The 19,669-nt window shown below is 36.5% G+C and overlaps 1 protein-coding gene across 8 annotated transcripts in view; it reads right to left on the reverse strand.

The window, feature by feature from the left end:
• Nucleotides 1-236: 236 nt before the first annotated feature.
• MAEA (macrophage erythroblast attacher) overlaps nt 237-19,669 on the reverse strand; it is a 48,825-nt gene continuing 29,392 nt past the window's right edge. For 5 of the 8 annotated variants that reach the window (XM_030450562.1, XM_030450565.1, XM_030450563.1 and 2 more), the window contains 7 exons: nt 15,028-15,150; nt 14,096-14,209; nt 11,905-11,981; nt 5,344-5,452; nt 2,601-2,734; nt 1,901-2,096; nt 237-1,489 (listed from right to left, as the gene is read on the reverse strand). In XM_030450562.1, the coding sequence (XP_030306422.1) occupies nt 1,394-1,489; nt 1,901-2,096; nt 2,601-2,734; nt 5,344-5,452; nt 11,905-11,981; nt 14,096-14,209; nt 15,028-15,150 (849 nt within the window). In that variant the 3' untranslated portion in view covers nt 237-1,393. The remainder of the gene's footprint in view (nt 1,490-1,900; nt 2,097-2,600; nt 2,735-5,343; nt 5,453-11,904; nt 11,982-14,095; nt 14,210-15,027; nt 15,151-19,669) is intronic. The other 3 variants (XM_030450567.1, XM_030450564.1, XM_008501853.2) reach the window with 2 other exon arrangements.

The raw sequence follows: 19,669 nt of genomic DNA on the forward strand, positions 1-19,669 counted from the left end.
GTGGCCTTCTAGGAAGTGGCAAAAAAAATGTTAACAGGAATATGCATTAGAGTCTTCTTTCAAATATGAAAAGTTCAAACCAATGCTCTGAAAAACATTTATGGTTATAGGTTGTAGCTTCTTGTTTTTAAATCATGCAGAGCACAGGAAGCACACTTAGAAGCTGTATTAGTTTTGAGAGCCCCTTATGAAAGAAGTAGGGTTTTTTTACATTTAAACACAAAGCAGCTTTCTACTTTTATATAATCAAGAAATGGAAAACAATTTTTATTAACATGTTTTACATTTACAATCTTTTATTAGCTAATCAACATCAACATGCAAAAATAAGCGCTAAATACAAACCTCTACAATATGGTTTTGTTTAAACTACAATGGTTTCAGGTTTTTTTTTTTGAAAAGTCATAAGGATGTGTTCTGTAGTTGTTAAAATTGAACTATTAGTCTCAGTAATGAATACTATTTAGTCCCTAGAATTATGTAATCATCCTGCAAGGCATCTTCAGAAACTTCGCCCAACACTTAAGAATACCAGCTCGTTTTCATGTGAGTACATTCTCAAAGCAAGAAATAAGGCAGTAGCACTAACGATTTCATATTGAACCCTATGCACATAACTAATAACTTTAGAAGGACTTTAACACTATGGTAGACTGGAAAAAGAACATTTAAACAAGCATTAGTTTGCCTGAAATGTTCTCGGTTCCTCTTGATACTTAGTAACCTCCTTAAAATATTTGGGTTTGGAAAAGACTTCATACTCCTTCAAACCAGTCCCTAGTTGATCCTCCAGAGAAGCCAGGCTTGTGTCAAAGACACCAGCATCTTCCCATGGAAATAAGTTACATCATTCATGTCCAGGTTTGCTTCACGAGAGGATCATGAAGAAGGCAAAGAGGAGCTTAAAGGAGAACATATTGGTATTTGATAACAAAAGGGTCTTGGACAATTGTGAAAAAGAGGGAAGAAAAATGGATTTAATTTCAAATCTGTTGTAACTTTTCCCCCAGTGCAAGTGTCCATCTTTAAAGAAAGTCATACTTTAGAAGATGAAAGTACTTTTGAGAAGAGTCCAATTTTGACCTTATGGTACAAAACCTTAACAATCAAAATTTGTTTGTTATTCAAGTACAAACTTAAGTCATAATTCCTCTTTTTTCCTTTTTTTTTTTTTCCCTTTTCCTTTTTTTTTTTTTTTTATTTTTTTTTTTAAGGGTTTTTTTTTTTGCTCATTGATCTTTGGTCGCAAGAAACAATAATGCCACCCACAGGTCTGATCCCCAAGGTGGCAGCTTTTGCTTCTTTGCCACACATTAAGGCCCCCCCTTTACAGGGTATGCCAAGATACACTGTGTCAAAATTCCAGCGGCACTTCATCCCAGGTTTTATGGACCTACATGATGTAGACTTTCTCAGCTTGTGAGAAGTTGAAGACTTCTTTGGTTCTTGGGCAAATTACTTTGTCATCTTGACGAATAGAAAGCAGAGACTGGAAAAAGAGTTAAATCAAAAAGTAAGATTCACAACAGCATCTCATAGAATCATAGAATCATAGAACTGGCTGGGTTGGAAGGGACCTCAGATCTCAAAGCATTATTTAACTGTTCAGTAAATAAACTTTATTTATTAAAAACAATGTTATAGTCTAAGGTCAAAGTACCTTTGCCCACCAAAATTATCACTCTCCAGAGGGAACATTTTCCAATGCTATTTAATTTCATGTTATAAATTCATGTATTCAGATATTGCCTTCTTTGAAGACCAATTCAATCATATACAGTCCTTTAAAAACTACCTCAAGGAGTTACTTTTCTTCCATTAATATAGAAGATATACTAGACTTCTTTGCTTTTATTTTGATAAAGGAAGTTATAACTAAGTTGTTGACTTCAACACTTACATTGTATCCATAGACGTATCCATTTGGTAACATCATAGGAGGATTATTTTCGTTCATTACATCCCCTGAAATCTTGCAGACTAGTCGGGAGTTGGCACAATGTGCCATAGGCAGAGGCTGAGCCAGCTTGTTCAGGGATTTGCTACACACAGGGCAGTCTGGGTTTTTTGAGCTCCCATCCTCTTTATAACACTGTCTGTTTAAGGGCAAGTTAAGGAACAACCACCACAGAATGTAACAACAGTTATTTAATGATCAACATTAGGAAAAAAAGATAGTAAGCTGTGCAAATATCACCTGTGTTAGAGACTGTAGAGAGCCATTTAATTCAAGTTTAACCTGTATGTATGAGAATCAAGTGCTTGTTTTGTTTCAAGGAACAAGAGTGAGCAACAAGTGTGTGAAAGCCTCTACAGCTAGCTCCTGATGTAGAACACCTCAGTAGCACCAGTCTCCCCCCAATGCACCATAAGCAGCAAACCCAACCAAGTTTCAAAAGACACAGAATATATTTGAATATTCACATAAAAACAGAGAGAGTAACTTGAAATGGAAAGATAGCCCAGGATGCAAGGACAACAGATTTCAAAGGTATCCAACAGCAAGGTTTTCCCTTTGAGCTCTCCAAAAAGCATCCATAAAACAAAAAACTCCACCCTGCTTTTTTGCACTCCAGAGTAGTATCTGCATTAAAGGATACGGTGTTTTTATAGCTGAAAGGCCTGCCTGGAGTGTTATAGTAAAAACAGAATTGTTTCCCAGCTGATGTAGTCTGTAGTTATCATATCTAAACTGTTGGATCAGCATTCTCCATCGAGCAGGGTCCAAAAGATCCTGTTAAAAACCAACACAGTTCTAAAGTCATTTTCAATCTAATTGTCCTGGGGGTCAAAAGACAGAGTGGTAAATTGTGGAAAAGTCACAATCCATCACAAAACAAAAGTTTACATGCTGATGCATTGTATGAGTGTACTTGTTTAGAAAGTACCCTTTAACACCACATTTTTATAAATACAATTTAAATTATTACTTAAATTACTTAAAATAGTTGGCATAACAATATTCAATCTCCCTCCATCATCTACCAAGTGCTCTATCCAAGGTATGCAAATCCTGGTAAGGCTGTTTTTCTTTCATTTAGTTTTCTAGAATTCTGGCCTGCTTATGAAGCAACATTATTATTGTGAAATGTTTGTTCTGTAGCCCCTGAACCATTAACATTGAAAAATCAGAAGTGTTTTTCTCAGTCAAGCTAATTCTGCTGATATACCTGTAATATACAATGTTTACTGAATTTTGTAGAAAGGTTTTCATTTGAAGAGCTGGCACAACCCCAGGTGAGAGAAAGCTAAGTTAAGCTGTGCATTTAAGGACAAAATTCTTTAATATATATTGTAATGCTGTGGGTTGTCTAAAAAAGCCAACATAACAAAATAGATAAAAGTAGGAATGTTTTTTCATGGAAGCACAAACTAAACCCACAGGTCAAGGATATACTGAATTCTAAAAGTAATGCTGTGAAAGAGTCATGTAAGAAGAAGACACTATAAAAAATACACTTATTATGTTGTATGCACAACAAAGATCTGATCCTTTCTTCTGCTAGCACCCTTCCTCCTTTGTATCCATAACCTGCATTCCAGGTGATGACACAAAAATAGTGGCTTACTAAATGTCCAGTTGGAATAACTGCAGCCAAAGCTACACAAGCTTGCTCAAAGGAAATGAAAAGGCAATAGTTTGTTTTGCCACAGCACTAAATGCCTTTCTAAAAGATAGAATAAACTGAAGAAAGTTGGATTTACTCATTACAGAAATGCTTCTTCTGGATTAAAAAAAATATATTAGAGGTATTATGAACTTTCTCACAGTTTTAAAAGTATCATAGAATCATAGAATTAGCCGGGTTGGAAGGGACCTCAGAGATCATCTAGTCCAACCCTTGACCCACCGGAGCAGTTGCTAGACCATGGCACTGAGTGCCACATCCAGTCTTTTTTTAAATGTCTCCAGGGACGGAGAATCCACCACCTCACCGGGCAGTCCATTCCATAGCCTGATCACCCGCTCCGTGAAGAAATTCTTTCTAATATCTAACCTAAACCTCCCCTGGCACAACTTAAGACAACTTAAGTAATTTTACTTAACCCATTTTAAGAAGCCATTTGTGCACAGAACTCTCAGTGAACGTTATAAACTTCAGACAGTTGTGCACTCTATGATTCTGTTTATCTCAGTAATTGAGTGAATTCAAAATGTAACTTCCATAATCTACACTATTTTAAGTCAGATTCATAAAAAAGCAGGACAGGATCTGTTCCAATTGTATGGTTATACATCAGACAGTAGCAAGTTTCCTCCTTATTCTCTTTCACTGAAGCATTCTGTCCAAACTAGCCCTTAAAACAGAACACAGGATTTTTATTTCCTACCTATTTCTTTCTAAATATTAAAACAATGATAAGTGCTGTCACATACCCAGTCTACTAACACTGATCATTTATGTTCCTAATTCATATCAAAAGTAGAATCCAGAATACCAGGATCCTTCAAGGACTCCAGGATTAGCAAAGAAATTCACATTATTTCTGTGGGTTGTGGGTTGGTTTGGGGGTTTTTTTTGGTTGTTTTGTGTATTTGTTTTGTTAAACCACTGACTTCATCATCAGTTATTTGAAAAACATGTTTGGACTGGCACTGCCACATTTGGTTTGGCATTTCACAGGATTGTCTTGCTTTGCCAGCTCAACTCTTGTCTACCTTCTGCCTCCAGTGCCAAGTTTTTTAAAAAAATTAATTAGCACATGAAAACAGAACAAATGCAAAATCTGTAGAAAAAGCAACTACCTATGAGTTTTGCTTGATTCAAATTTAAATGTAGATATTACCACTAATATCTACATTAGTGAATGACAAATAAATGAACACTTACTTTTAAGCATCAAAAATACTACTTTAAGATCATTCAAATCACCTTTCCTTTCTTCATCCCAGCCACCCCAAGAACAATCAGTTTGAGAAACAGAATTAAGAACAGTTGTTAGTGTATTAAGACCACAGACTAATAAGAAAAAAAAACCCAAACCCAAAATCTTATCTTGTTTTTCCTTTGTACTTTCCCATCTTCTGTCTCTTGCTTTATATTTGCACATCAAGCTCCCAGTCCCACAGAGCTTTAGTGCTGGGTTTGTGGTTAAGCCTGGCTCAGTGGGAATCTGTCTTACTATTAAGATAATATTAAGTAATATAAATACTACCTGGATTCATCTACAGGCAAGGTCTGTTTATTAAAATTAGGGACTACTATAAAAGTGTGTTTTAGAAAACAATATTAAAACAACATTTGATCTTCAAATTATTGTTGCTTCTACCTGGAAGAAAAAAAAAGAACTGCAGCATATTTATTATTCTGCTGTGCCACTGAATTATAAAGATAATATTACCTTATAGGGGGAGATGTGAGTGTCTGAAGGAAAGGCCAACATTCCCATCACTTGTCGAACCTCATCCAGCTGGCTGCCTTCAGCCTGACTGAAATGCTTTCTTGCATGTCTGAAATACAGAATTGATACCTTTATTTTACAGTCTTGGTTCTGAATCAAGTATCTAGAAAAGGCATTGGAGAAAAACCTCCAGATTCTGCTTTGCATACATGAAACCCCAAAGTTGATACGCTTAAAGGGCTTGAAAATCCTGCAAATGTGAATGCAAGGATGACTTTTAAGAATGAGAAATTTCACTTTGTAATTTCTTAGAAACCAGAACTTCTACTGCAGCATGAAATCTTGCCTCATCTACATCTAGAATGACAGATCCATGATTATGGCAAGAAATGTCTGGGCTTATGCAAACTTAATACATAACACCTACTCCTTTGGCAAATAGAATCATAGAATCATAGAATTAGCCGGGTTGGAAGGGACCTCAGAGATCATCTAGTCTAACCCTTGACCCACTGGAGCAGTTGCTAGACCATGGCACTGAGTGCCACATGAACACAGTCAGATGATCACCTATTCCAAACCATTAAACATCAAGAGTGTTCAAATATCCAGCTTGTTTGTCCAGACATTTGACAGAATGTTAACTTTTGAATAAATGATTTTTGATACAGACTAAAAGGCAGTATCACTTTCTGTGCAGACTATAACAAACTGCAGGGTAATGTAATAAAGAGCACTTTGTTAAGAGTAAATTTAAAAAAAAATTCAGTACAGGTCTCTGTATTTCATATACTGATTGTAAGAGATTCACACAAGGCTGAAAACTCAAATATTTGAAAGAACAGAATTACCAGAAACTTACATAATGCAAAAATATAAACTTCCATATTTTCAGAAAATTAATAACAAATATTAACAAGATTAATAATCTTATCAATAATCTTATCAATAATAAGAGAAATATCTGATTATAGGAACATTCAACTACTCAAAAACCCTTCATGAAAGCCTCCCCTGCTCACTCTTCACAAGATCTTCATCAAGTCAGGATTTAGTATGCAGGAAACCCCTCCAGCCTTTAAAGAGCACTTCTGCTAAAAGCTTCTATTTCCAGTGGTGAACAGATCTCACATAGTGGACTAAACTGGACTAAGTATGGAATCAGTGGTCTATTGAATTTCTGGCATTCCAGAAGTGTATAAAAGCCTTCCCTCTGCTGTAATTTCTCCACAGTTTTTATTAAGGGAAAGGTACCAAGTAATCTCTGAAGTACTCTGGGTGTTTGCTCTTAACTTTAAACAGATTCTTAAGTCTATTTAAAACATACAAATGACTTTTAGGAATAGACAGTACTTTCCAATTACCCATTTCATGGGTTGAATTAATAAAATAAAAGAAGTCATGTGTCATCCCCCCCAGTTTGTACTCCCCTAACTACACTCAGGTCATCAATACCATGAGAACAGTCCCTTCAGCAGTGTTTCAGAACTCCAACTTCCTCTCCCACCCAAACCAGGAAGCAATGGAAGTTATGTAGGACAGGCTGTTTCCACTCAGCTTCCTATTCTGGGTGAGGAATTCAGGAATGTAAATATTGTTCCCCAGGTGATTACTGTTATGTGAGCAGAAGAGCAAAACCCATGGCCTGAGAGAAGAGGCCAGGAAGCCTGGAATTACTGGAAGAAGCTAAAATACATGTTAGTGCAGAGCTGCAGAAGAAAGCAAGAGCTATTTAAAAGAAAGTTCAGACAAAACAAAAAATTCAGACCTACCAGTTAAACTAAATTACTCTGTGTGTGTGTGTGTGTGTGCATGATGAGGAGAAAAAATAATCTTAAAAGAACTCATTACTGTGCACTTGTGTTATACCAAAATGTTAAAAAATGTTAAAACAAAAATGGTACTTCAGTTTTGCACCAGCCTCATCAGTATCATGGCCTGCTCCCCATCAGGCTTTGGCAGTTTGCTGTTACAGACTGACAGCATTTCCACAACACAGCCTGAGCAGCAACAGGCAGACACTGACCACACTGCCTGGATGTGTCCAAGAGCATCCAGAGTTAACACTTTGCTGTGTGTCTGGATGATACAGAATCACTGCAGGTGTGCTGCTCATTCAGAGGAGAAGCTCAGCAACTCAACACTTCTGTCATTTGCAGAGCACTGCACAGGCTGGGGTGAGGTGACCATTTTGGGTTCAGCCATAAGGAAATTAGCTTTTCTGAAGTGAGTTTCTTAGCCTTCCCTCTGCTAGCTTTACCTTCTGACTGTGCCCCTTAAGAAAACAAGAATGCTTTCCCACAAAACTTGCCACGTCTGAACCTCATCCTCTGAGTGCCAACACAGAGAAATTAAAACCAAACACACAATAACCTCTAAAAGAGAGGCAAGTTCATCAGTTCCTAGCACTATGAAGTCATCTTCAGATTGGGAAGCAAGAAAACAGTATCATAAGAGTGCTCATGAAAACATGTTCTTTGCCCTCATGCCTTTAATCACCCCTTCCCTTTCCATTCAGCAATTTCCATCTCTTTGTGCAAACATTATCCTCTTGGAAGTACATCCAACCCCTACCCTCCTTGTTTTTAACACCATTAGTGCACACTAGTGGGTGTGGCTAGAGCAGACAGGTAATTTTCTTTTTTTTTTTAAATTGGGACCAGTGGACTATCACTGAAACCACTACTAATGAACTTCTTGTGACAGACCAAAGTAATAGCTGTAAAGTTGGAAAGTTTTGTTTTTCAGATCCCAGAATGATTCTGTGAACTCTGTGGGGACAAAGTCCATCATTTTTGTTTGAAACCACTGTTCCTCTAGCCCATGCAGGTACAGCAGACATTCTACTTGACAGATCTTAGAATGAAAGGATATTTATGAAGAAAAAGATTTACAGTTTATTGTCTACTATGGGTACATTAAGTTGTTAAAAAAAGCATCTAAGCAGCACACTGTGTCCACGTATATCTACATATGCCTGAATGGAAGAATAAAAATATTTATCAGAAAGTAGCAATAGGTGAACAAATATCAGCTGTTACCAAGAAAGGACTTGTTTTTTCTGTTCAGTCTTTCTGACTGATGCCTGAATGCCTTTATCTCAGAGGCAATTATGACTACTAGCAAAATTTACATTCAAAGTGTTAAAAAGTTTGTTGCATTTTTTTTTTCTTTTTATTTTACAAGCCAGTTCAACCCCACCTCCTATTCCATAATAAAAGGAACACACTATGTTTATTCACCCCTGTAGGACAAAAGTTGACTAAAATGAAAAGACTAGCTACTCTATCCTAACTCTGCACATCATTAGCTATTTTTATTTACTTCTTTAGAGCTTTATATCAAACAAGAAATGCTCAAGGCATCTTCCCAGCTTTCACCTAGGAACTCTGTATCTCTAGCATCCTGTAAGAACAAAGCAGCAGAATGCTGTTTGATTTCCCAGAATTTAATTGGTGAAAGACCCAGAAGTGTGAAGGTAGTGTCATGGGTCATTTGTTGTTACTGTAATAGGTATAAGCTAAGAAAACACCTGAAGGAATTTTGGAAATTAAAAGCTCATGATACAAGACAAAAAACCTTAAGCTTCAGAGATTTACTCCTTGTATTCAAGAAATAGCCTCTGTACCTTCTTGAAACTTGCACTTTTAAGACTATTCTGATAAGCTACCTTAGTGGAAAGTCCATTTGTACTCATATTTTCTAAAGTTACAGAAATTCAAACACTTATTTAATTAGATGTATATTTTTAAAACTCCCATGAATTTTAACCTAAAAGCAATGTCACTTCAGAGGTTCTCAGCAGGCAGTGAGCAAAGCTTTCAAACTTATTTAAACACCAGCTGCGTTTCAACAAAATGTCAGTTCTCTGAGTTCCACTCATACAGGAAACTACTTGGTAAACAGCCTCTTTCTCTGCTTTTTAATGGATGCCTGACCTATTTATTGCACTATGGACACAATACTGAAAGAATCCTGCTGCAGGCACTTAACAGAAGCAAGCTAATAAAAACACAAGTTGCAACAGTTTGCTAGAAGCAATGAGATGCATGCTACACCTTCCCAAAATATCTTCCCTTATTTATTACATATTTATTTTGAAGCAAAGTAGAATGAAGTGGTAAAAAAATAGCCTTTTAAAGCAACATCATTTAAGGAAAGCATTGAGATGCTGGAATCTGTATGTGCAAAATTAAAACTTACCCTGTTAAAAAGCAATGAAATAAGATATAAAGAATTCTGTAGCTCCTTTTCATTTTACAAGTTGTGAATTTAAAACAGCATTTTTATGACTGGCAAGTTGTAGTTGCCTGTTATAAAAGATATCTCAACCCTGAATTTCAAAAGGTATCTGGATACACATTCTTCACCCCTAAAAGCATTCAACATGGATGCTTATTTGCAATGTAGATAGGAGCTGGAAGTTTTAAACCTCAGAGGCTATGACAGAAGTTATTCCACACACACAGAGTACTGGGTCCTCTTGAGGGCTGACAACTCACACACTTGACCAGTGCTGATGTGGAAAATGGATCAGAGGGAAATAAAAACCCAGTAACAACAATAAAATACAGAATGACCTTGTCTACTCTGTCCCAGTTCTCAGCTTGTCTCCTTATTAGAGGGCACTATGCCTGCTCTCTGGTTTCCAAGCTACATAAGGAAGCTGCAGCTCAAAAGAAAATAGTTTTTAGAGCATGGAATACTACTCATTGTTAAGATGCATGACAGCAGATCTGGCAAAGAAGCAAACTTTGAAGAGAATAAAGCTAAAGGCACAATGGCACAGGATTCATTGGATATAAAGAGCACCACAGACTTCAGAAGACAGATAATGGAGCTGAGTGTCTTTCATCCTTTTCATAAGTACCTGACAGTTCCTTAGTATTTGAGAACTCTATCAAAGGGTAAATGCCCACATCTAAATGCTACCATGTAGGTTTTAGGGGTTTTAAAAATTAACACTAAAATTAGCTGGAGTTTATCAGATTGCACACTTGCATTGCCTGGGACCAACACAAGGATGACTTAGGTACAAGCAGAGCAAACCAGGAATGCTGTGTGTCACCTCAAAGCAAGAAATATATTTGAATACAATTAGAACTAACAATTTGAAGTAACCCTAAAACTTTAGGTGAGCAATTTTGGGGGTGATTTTAATATCAGAGTGGCCTCTCCACACACTGCCTTTTCCTTTATCCTTATTTTTAAACAATTAAGTCTTTCTCACTCACCCACTCCATTCTAGAAAATTTATGTGGTTTGCCCTGAAGAAGTTTCTGCATTGAAAGCTTGGGAATGCACTGGAATGCTTTCAGTCTGTGCTTATGACACTTTATGTATTTTCCATAGCTCTGTGCTCCTCTGACCAAAAAAGCAGCTTTGCCACAAATACAGGCCTGCTGCTGGTTTCAACTTCTGAAGTACCTAGTATTGTTTTTAAACAGTAGTACTACATGCAACTTCCTTAACATAAAACTTGTCACAAGTGTTAAACAGCAACAGTGTTATCACTGGAATGTATCAGCAAAGCAACAAGTTTGGCCACCATAAAAGTTGTCACCTCTCCCTTTGCATAAATATTCTTACAAAACAGAATCTGCTGATAGTTCTTCCCTCCCTTGTCCACGTTCAGCAGCTCTGCCACCTGCATCACACTTTGTGGTGCCTGCAATCAGTAATTAGCAGAATTAAAGACATTTCATAGTCTCAGTATCAAAATTCCACTCGTTCCAGCAGCACTGGTTTCCTGTGTTATCCTGGGACAACATTCAAACACCTTAGATTAGGACTGCTAGTTTAAAAGCATGCTTTTTGTGCTCTTAGTATTGCTCCAAAGACTGTCTGGTGGCTGAAATCAGACAGCACTCAGACCTGACTCCAGTTCTGTTACTGATTCTCACCACCTTGGGCAGTTACTTTACTCAAAGCAGTCCCCACTAAACTAGTTCAAAAGAGGGGAAATTGGATGTCCTGTTGGTTTCTTTATTTGGGGCCAGGGAAAGGGAGTGTGGACAGCATAACAGCTCCTTATTCTCATGTACATGAGAATACCAGAACTTAGAATTATCCACTTCTTACAGAAAGTGCATAAGCATAAAACACAACTGGTAGAACAAAAAAACATAATGGAGGAAGTAAAGGAGAAGATAACTGAGTTAAACCTGAGGCATTAAGCTTTCAATGGATGTTTCATTTAAACTTTTAGGATTTTTTGTGATTGAAACTGCAAAGAGCTCCTACAATGAGAAGCCAGTTTTACCTCGTGAAAATTAGGTAAGGGTAAGTAAGTTCATTACACTGTATGCCAGCAAAAAATACAATTGTTTAATTTTCTAAACCTTCATTTTAAAGACTAAAAAGATCCATCTGTGAAATGACAGCTTGCTGTTAAAAAAGAAAAATCAACTCCATCTTAAATCCTAAGACTTATCACAACATTAGCAAGATCCTTTCTTTTATTCTGGGCTTCTGGGTATTCCAGTAATAGTCACATATTTCTAATGAGACATAATACCACCTTGTTCAGAGAATTGTTTGGTAAACATCCTAATTTCATACCTCACAGCATCCAGTCTCTTGTTCTGTCGAATGAGTTCGATGAACTCCTGAATCCTTAGACTGAACTCCAGACAGCTCTGAGATTAAAGACAAAACAGAGTCTTAGATGGCACCAAAACTGCACTGAACAGTCTGTTAAGTACTAAGTATCCACAACAAAAAAACAGTGTTAATAACATGCAACCTTGTTTGCTTGCTTTTAGGCATTCATGCAAAACAAGATGAAATGCTTTTCATGTACAACACATCAGCACAGAATTCCCTAAAAGCAAACAAAACCCTTCTCTCCTCTTGCCTCCTTCAAAACTTCAGTACTTAGCAGGGATGATTTTCTTCCTAAGGACTGAAAGCATCATTACCAGAGATGCAAGTGAGAGTAACAGGTGGCTTCTTTGTATTTTCTTGCAATTTAAAGTAGTAAATTCAACAGGAGACTGGGGCTATGCTATAACACAGACAAGAGAGGTCAACCCAGAAGACTGCAAGGAAAAAACAAGTCTTCTAATTTTTGAAAGTCCCCAGTGGAAAAAAAAACCAAAAAACCACAGAATTTAAGTTGCTGTAGACCCCTTCTTCCCTCCCCTTTCTTCAAACCTCTGTCCCACTCTTCTTGTCAAACATCTAAAAGCCATGCTGGAAACAAGTCTCAAACAACAAAACCAAGTGGCATTTACCTGTTTTTGGAAAAAGGTAAATTTTGAAGCCTAATGAAGTTGATAGTGTCCCTTTAAATCAAATTCCATCACCAGTTCACAAAAATCTATGAAAAAACTTTGAATACGTGGAATTGAAAAGAAATTAAAAAATCTCCCACTCATAAGAGAATAAATTACTGGGCTTCTTTATAGAGACATAGTCAACTATTCTGTTATCTCAAGAAAACAACAAAAACCTGAACTCCTCTGAATCTTGAAGAGAGTTGTATTACTTGAGTTGCTCTGCTCCATTTGGCAAATGCTTTTTTTCCTTCACTCATGCTTCTAATGAATAGTTGCCTTTTGTTTATTGTCTATCAGCACAGTGATATCAAAATTCCTCAGTGACTTTGGTAGGAATTTGAGCAACAAGGAATTTGTATCAGTTAACTGCCTGAGGCAACTAATGCTCATTTTGCAACAACTGCTTATTAAGATTAGAAATGATAGCCACTTGAACATCAAAATGCTGCATTTTGTCATATGTTAAAAAATATACTTAAGGAATAGAAACATATTTAAGAAGTATATTAGAAATATATTTAAGGAATAGAAATTATTTTCCAACGATGCATTTTTCTGTTAAAATTCATGTTTAGCAGAGAATAAAAATTTCTTCCCTACTTTATTTGAAATTTTCTAATAGATCTGTTTTAAAATTTCCTGTTACTCATACATCTACACAAACCCCTCATTAAGAATCTTACTGAAGTTCACCTACTAAAAAACTGATCTTTTTAATTGTTAATGATACTAAATCCTAGGACTTAGCATTTCCTCAAAATGTTTCAACACAAAAAACCCCATATCCCATAACAATCTTCGGAATCTGTGGGGGTTTTTTTAATGAATGTTCAAGTCAGCTGCAAGCCAATGGCTGCATGGGTTCTGCAGGCAAATGTAACTGGAAGAAAAGATTCCTAGGCAATCAGATGATGCACACAGTTTGCATACCTTCAAAGAACAGCACAGCAGCTATTCACGAGAGCTTAGATAGCTCACATCTGTAAAGCCTATAGGATCATGTGCTTTCCCAGGCCAGTATACAATTCAGTTTTTAGATAAGGCTTGCATTAAGGTAGTGGCTGGGATTTTAGAATGTTAACGTTGATGAATAGCTAAGCAACCAGAAGCAAAATAAATGTTTTTTTGTGTTTCAAAAGTAAGCATAGTGATTTCTCTTCTTCCAACTCTGATCTAAGTCTTAGCTTTGCTTTTTGGTTGAATTTTTGTTTTTGTTGTTTGTTTTGATTTTTTTTTTTTTTTTTCATTTTTAAAAAATGAGTAGGGCTTGCAGAAATAGATTTTTTGCTCTTGTTGCTCTTTTCCAAAAAGAGGACTGGAGAAGATTTTTCCTTACTTATTGCTTGTTGAAAATTAGCGATGAAAACGCAGCTTGTTCAGATTTTATTTCTTGTATTACTTAACATATTAAGATTACACATGGGGGATTTATTTTTTTTTTTAGCAGTATAATTATGCAAGTGTTTACATACCAATTCTGGTTTTCCTTTAATGGTTTCCATAACAAGATCATCATTTTCTTTAGAGTAATCACTGGCCGATTTACTTTTGCGTCCCATCTTCGGTTCACTCTCATTTTGGCGCCCCTGAGTGACAGAGAACGTCACTCTTTGCTTCTCATTAAGTGCACTTAAACATTTTTTGGTTAAAGAAAGCACTTACTTTAAAAAATAAGACACAAACATCTTTGAAGGAGGTAGGGGTTTTGGTTAATATCAGTTAAAAACAGATTTCTGCAAGCCCTATGAGAGATTACAGTGTTTTGAAATGCACGATTTAAGAGACAAGGAAATACAAAGCAATTGCACAGGAAGAAGTATACAGAAAATTCAGGCTGTGGTATTCAGTGGCTAGAGAAACACTGTGTTTGACTTGATTAGACTCAGCTTTTTTTGTTTTCTAAAAACATTTCAACAGTAGTTTCTCACAGAAATTTAGTTCTTTACTCAAGTTTTCTTTTGTTATATATACTTTAAAAATACCAGGGCACAGGTTTACCAATCGATCTCGCTTTTAAGATACCTTCATGTATAAACAGAGTTGTATTTTCAGCAGGATGCCAAGAGTTCTAAACTTAAGTTCACAAGACACTACATACATCTGCATTTAGACGTCTGTAAATGACACTAAAACCAATTGGATGTTATTTTATTTGGGAATGATTTGCTGAGGTAACACCTGCATCCAGAAAACGACCCATCAGCTAGGTCTGGCATTTGCACTATCAAGTTTAGCTCTGACTACCTGTGCCTTCTTTTAAGAGTTTTGTACTTCCTGCCCTTATCTTATACAAGGCCTCAGTCAAGAGGTATAGTATAAACCAAACTGACCACATCAAATATCCAAGGAGTTTAGAAAACATTTAGAAAAAGAAATAAAACATGGACATGTTATATTTTCATACCTTCATTTTTCTGAGCCTGGATTTGTTATCATGACACCAAGCCAAGCATGTCATAGTCTCTTGTCTTTCCAATGACTCTTCCACTTCCTTTGCAGTCAGAAACATCTCAATATTTACCAAGTCCTTCAAAAACAAAAAAAGGAAAGCATGTCTTGTTAAACTGTACTGATACTTCACAGCAATCCACTCTTCAACTGGAATGCACACAGATACAAACGACTTTGTTCTCAAGACATTTGATTTTTGAGATAGAACATCACAAAGATACCACAGTGTGTTTTAAAGCATGCATTTCCATGCAGTGTGATATTCTGGTAGCCACAATATTCTTCTGAGTCTGTTTATTCAACAGAACTAGAAAAAACAAAACAGTAGAGAGTAAACCTACAAGCTTTGCACAGAAAGCAACCAGATCCCAGGATCACTTCAGTGCAGTCCACACTTACAGGAGCACTTGGTTTCCTCAAATCTTAGCCTACCACCTCATACCATGACAGTATCATAACATGTGCTAAAGTGAGCAAGAACTGCATGAAAGATAAGAATCAAAATCTACTTTATGTAGCCATCTGTAAACAGAGAGTTTTAGGCAAAGCCTTGAAATGGTCTGAGGTCTGAGCTGTTGTAAGGAAGGATGCTTACAATAGTTCTGTTTAACAACATCTGATGCTGAAGTCATAAAGCAAAGTCACTGTATTAAAAACCAGTTAAGCAACAGGGAAGCCCCTAAGATTCCTTAAGTGCTTATCACAAGCAGATGTTTTTTAAGAAAGAGCAGCAATCTATTATCAAATTTGCCCAGAGTGAACCTGTAGTAGGCCTATGCTACTTGCCTAATTACCAGCAGCTTTACACCTTCACACTAATTAAGGCAAACAGGGCTGAATAAAATTTAAGCTCTAATGGTATACCAAAAATCCACACCCCCCCTGCATATTTCCACTGAAAAAAAAAAGACTTATGTGGATGTTCCCAGACAATATGAACAGGATCTGTTCTGAACTGGCACTGCCAGAAGGTATTTCTGAGCTGCATAAATGTCATGCTGTGATAGTTCCTACTTTGCTGAAGTAAATACACTGTGGGAAACCATAATTTAACACACCAGCAGAAACCCAGTGCAAAATTATTTGTTTAAGATTCAGTCTAAATTTGTGCAAGTACATTTTTATGCAGACTTCACAGCAAAATGCTGAAAATTACACAAATGAAATGCTGAATATCACCAATATTACAGTAGTTCTAGTTAATAAACCCACTCTGAGAAATAAATGGCATTTTCAGCTGTTAATACAGCTGAATACACTTAGTCTTAGAATTTATGCCTCTTTAAGACAAAGGTAAAAAATAGAAGTATCACCAGGCATATCACATTTGCAACTTGCATTTCATTAGCTAACTTTTCCTAACAAATACAAGTCTAATTCTACTGGAAAAAAGGACCAGCTCATGCTAGGCTTGTCAGAATTGTTATTTACCAATACCAAGCCACGTGTATTTTTGAAGTGCAGCACAAGTTGCAGCTTTTACTAAACTTTTCCTCTTCTGATGAATAGGATTTTAAAAATTGCTTATTATAAATATAGTTAAAACCAAAATATTAGTTGCAACTACATTTTACAGGTTGTATGATCACAGTAACAAAACCATTAAACCATCAAAAAAATAAAGGGCCTCATACAGCTCTAGCAGTATCAAAACTAGGTGAGTCAGGCTGAGGTCAGGTATTCTGTAAAAACAAATTCTGTGAAAAAAAAAGAAAGGTAATTTTTAAAGTTTTCCTACAAGATCATGACAGTAATCTTCCTTTTTGGTAGGCTGAAGTTTTTCTGATTATATTCAAGTGGAGAGAAGAATTCCATTATTCCCCTGTGCATGATAAGGTGACCACACAAAAGCCTCTTCCCCATGTAACCCATCTGTATAAGTAATTTGACATAGAATGCAGCCATATTCATAATCTTGCTTGCATGTTTTTCCACACAGCTGCTGAATGGAAAGATGATTCAATTTGAGTTAAAAATAACATCCCCATACATCTACTTAAGCTTGCTTGAACTCTGTGTCCTCTTAATGAACAGAATTTGCTTTTACACTGAATTAAACCAAAAGCATTTTCATGTACATTAAAAAAGAGGACTGGATATGTTAGGCAGACAGCAAATCACTGGCTTAATCTTATTTATTAGCTTTTTATAGTTTAAGTTTCATTACCAAAAGAAAAAACAACATTATTTCTTAAAGAAGCATAAGGGCAGCATTTGTTTTAAGTCAATCAGCTGATGAGAGAATCCCAACTATATGCATTTATCAATCAGGTGTTGGTACAGCAACCCTCAACTATGAGCAAAAAGACCGTAGCTGCTGGTGAGATAGACAAAACTCTATAAAATGGAATTCCTACATTCCTTTTGAAAATTTAAAATTAAAAAGGCTCTATTTCATACAGAAATGCTTATTAGATTTATAGATGCCAAAGCTTGTCTGCCACCTCAATTAGACAGACAGTATGTATCCAGAAAACAGAGAACATTGTTAATTAAAAGAGCCACTTTCAGAGTTAACCATCAGATTTACATTGCACCAAGAAACAGGAATTTCTTTTCTGCTGACTAGAGAGAAAGTTGGAGTACAATATAAAAAAGCGTTAAGAAATCCACCTGTAGAGAAAGAAACACCTTTTTCATTTGATAGAGTCTTAATCATGCAGATTGATAGCAGAAAAACACTAAGATACAATTAGTAAGCCTTTACAAGACCCCCGTGTGCTCATGTCACCCAGGATTTTTTTAAATCTCTTTATGCTTTCCTTTTTTGGTGGTGCCTGTTCTTTTGCCTACTCTTAATGCTCCTCCATGGTGTATTTCAGTAGCTAGGACTAAGGAAATAGAAGAAAGGAATATCAGGGGATTATCTAGCTTTATCAGAAACACCACAGCTCTTCTACACAGACTAGTACTGGGGAACTACTGGAGAATACTCATCTTGTATGGATGGGAACCAGTTAATAGCCTTGGCAATTTCAAGTATCTCATGTTCAAGTCAGAAAAATCCCCATTAAGACCCCACTCCTGCATAGTTTTCTGAAAGTATCCTGTAATTCAGAGCTGCATCAGCTGCAAACCATACAGAAATAGTCTTCAGTTACCAAAACAGCACTCTGTTAATATGAGCCTCTCTTCTATAATTTGCTTACATATAGAGTGAAAATTTAGTTTTAGAGAATTATTGCCAGTGGATTTGCAGCTGGAGAAAAAGCTGGAGCAAGAAATCCATTGCTGCACACTCACCCTCCAACTGACACAGCATTCAGCATCATGGAAACGTTTTCAGACTTGTATAAAAATTAAAAAGCAATTATAAAAGTCTTTAATTACTGTCTTATGCAACACTGTAAAGTCTTCCCTGAATACACAACTTCAACTCAGACACTGTAAAAGTGATTTCAATACTTCAGTACTGCAGAAGCACAGAACCTTGCACTGCACACCCATTATTTCAGTATTGTTGTCAAACCATAACTCTCAGAACAGACTTTCCAGACTCCTGTGCATTGCCATGATAATTTTACCCAAATTACCTTGCCTTAACTTGCTTGCAAATGCAGGATACCTGATGGGGTAGGAAGGCTGATTAACATCAAACCTTCATCTAGTTAGGCTTCTACAACTGTTGGGAAAAATATTTTCAAATGGCTCAAGGTGAATCCCTCTGTCCATAAGTATTACAATTATCCAAGTGTTAAAGAGGGTGAACACAGCATAAACATCCTTCTTCCTTCTAGTACAAGCAAGGAAGTACCACCTAGATTTTATCATTTCTGCTTTAAAAAAAAAAAAAAAAAAGCTATGCTCCCTTCTATTGAACAGCCACTATCCAGGTGTCAAAAGGGTAACTACTGAAGTATGGGATGAACTTTATCATAAAATGACTTAATTCCACTACAACAGTTCAAACTTCAGGGAAAAAGATTCATTGTTAGCAAAAACTGCACATGTAGGCCAAAGACACTTAAGTGAAATCAGAGAGACTTATTTAAACAAAGAATACATCTATCCATCACCTGTGCTCTGCCTGATTTACATATATATAGCTTTTAAAATATCACTGCTCTTTTTTAAGCTCCAAGTGCCTCCAGGGAGGGAGGTTACCAACCCTGTGATTCTGCACAGAACTCCAATTATTAAGGTATAAAATACTATGAATAATGAGGATTCCTTTATGATAATTATTACTAAATATATACTCCTGGCTAACATAAAAGCTGTACCCCTGTAGGGCATTTCCACCTTCTGAGATGGTTTCTTAGTAAGACCATCCCAAACATGTACTTGCACATCCCCTCCTTCTAAAAGCTTTCAGATTCTGGTCAGTGTAAGGAGTTGACAGGGGCCAATTCTCAGGGGATCTTGCTCTTTGCCAGGTTTCTCTTCTTAGCAGTGTCCTGTTTCCAGAAGACTCCAGCACCTGTCCTTAGTGGAGAGAGAGGTTTCAGCAATTCCATGCTCGTTATTTAGATACCAAAGATTCATTGCTGGAAAATCTGCTGGAGGCTTTCTCCACAGAAGGGGCAATTCAGATTAAAGCTTACATCAGCTTTAAGACAAACCTGTAGCAAGCCAGGCTCCACAAGTCACAGAAT

Source organism: Calypte anna, chromosome 4B, assembly GCF_003957555.1.
Source record: "Calypte anna isolate BGI_N300 chromosome 4B, bCalAnn1_v1.p, whole genome shotgun sequence".
Lineage (NCBI taxonomy): Eukaryota > Metazoa > Chordata > Aves > Apodiformes > Trochilidae > Calypte > Calypte anna.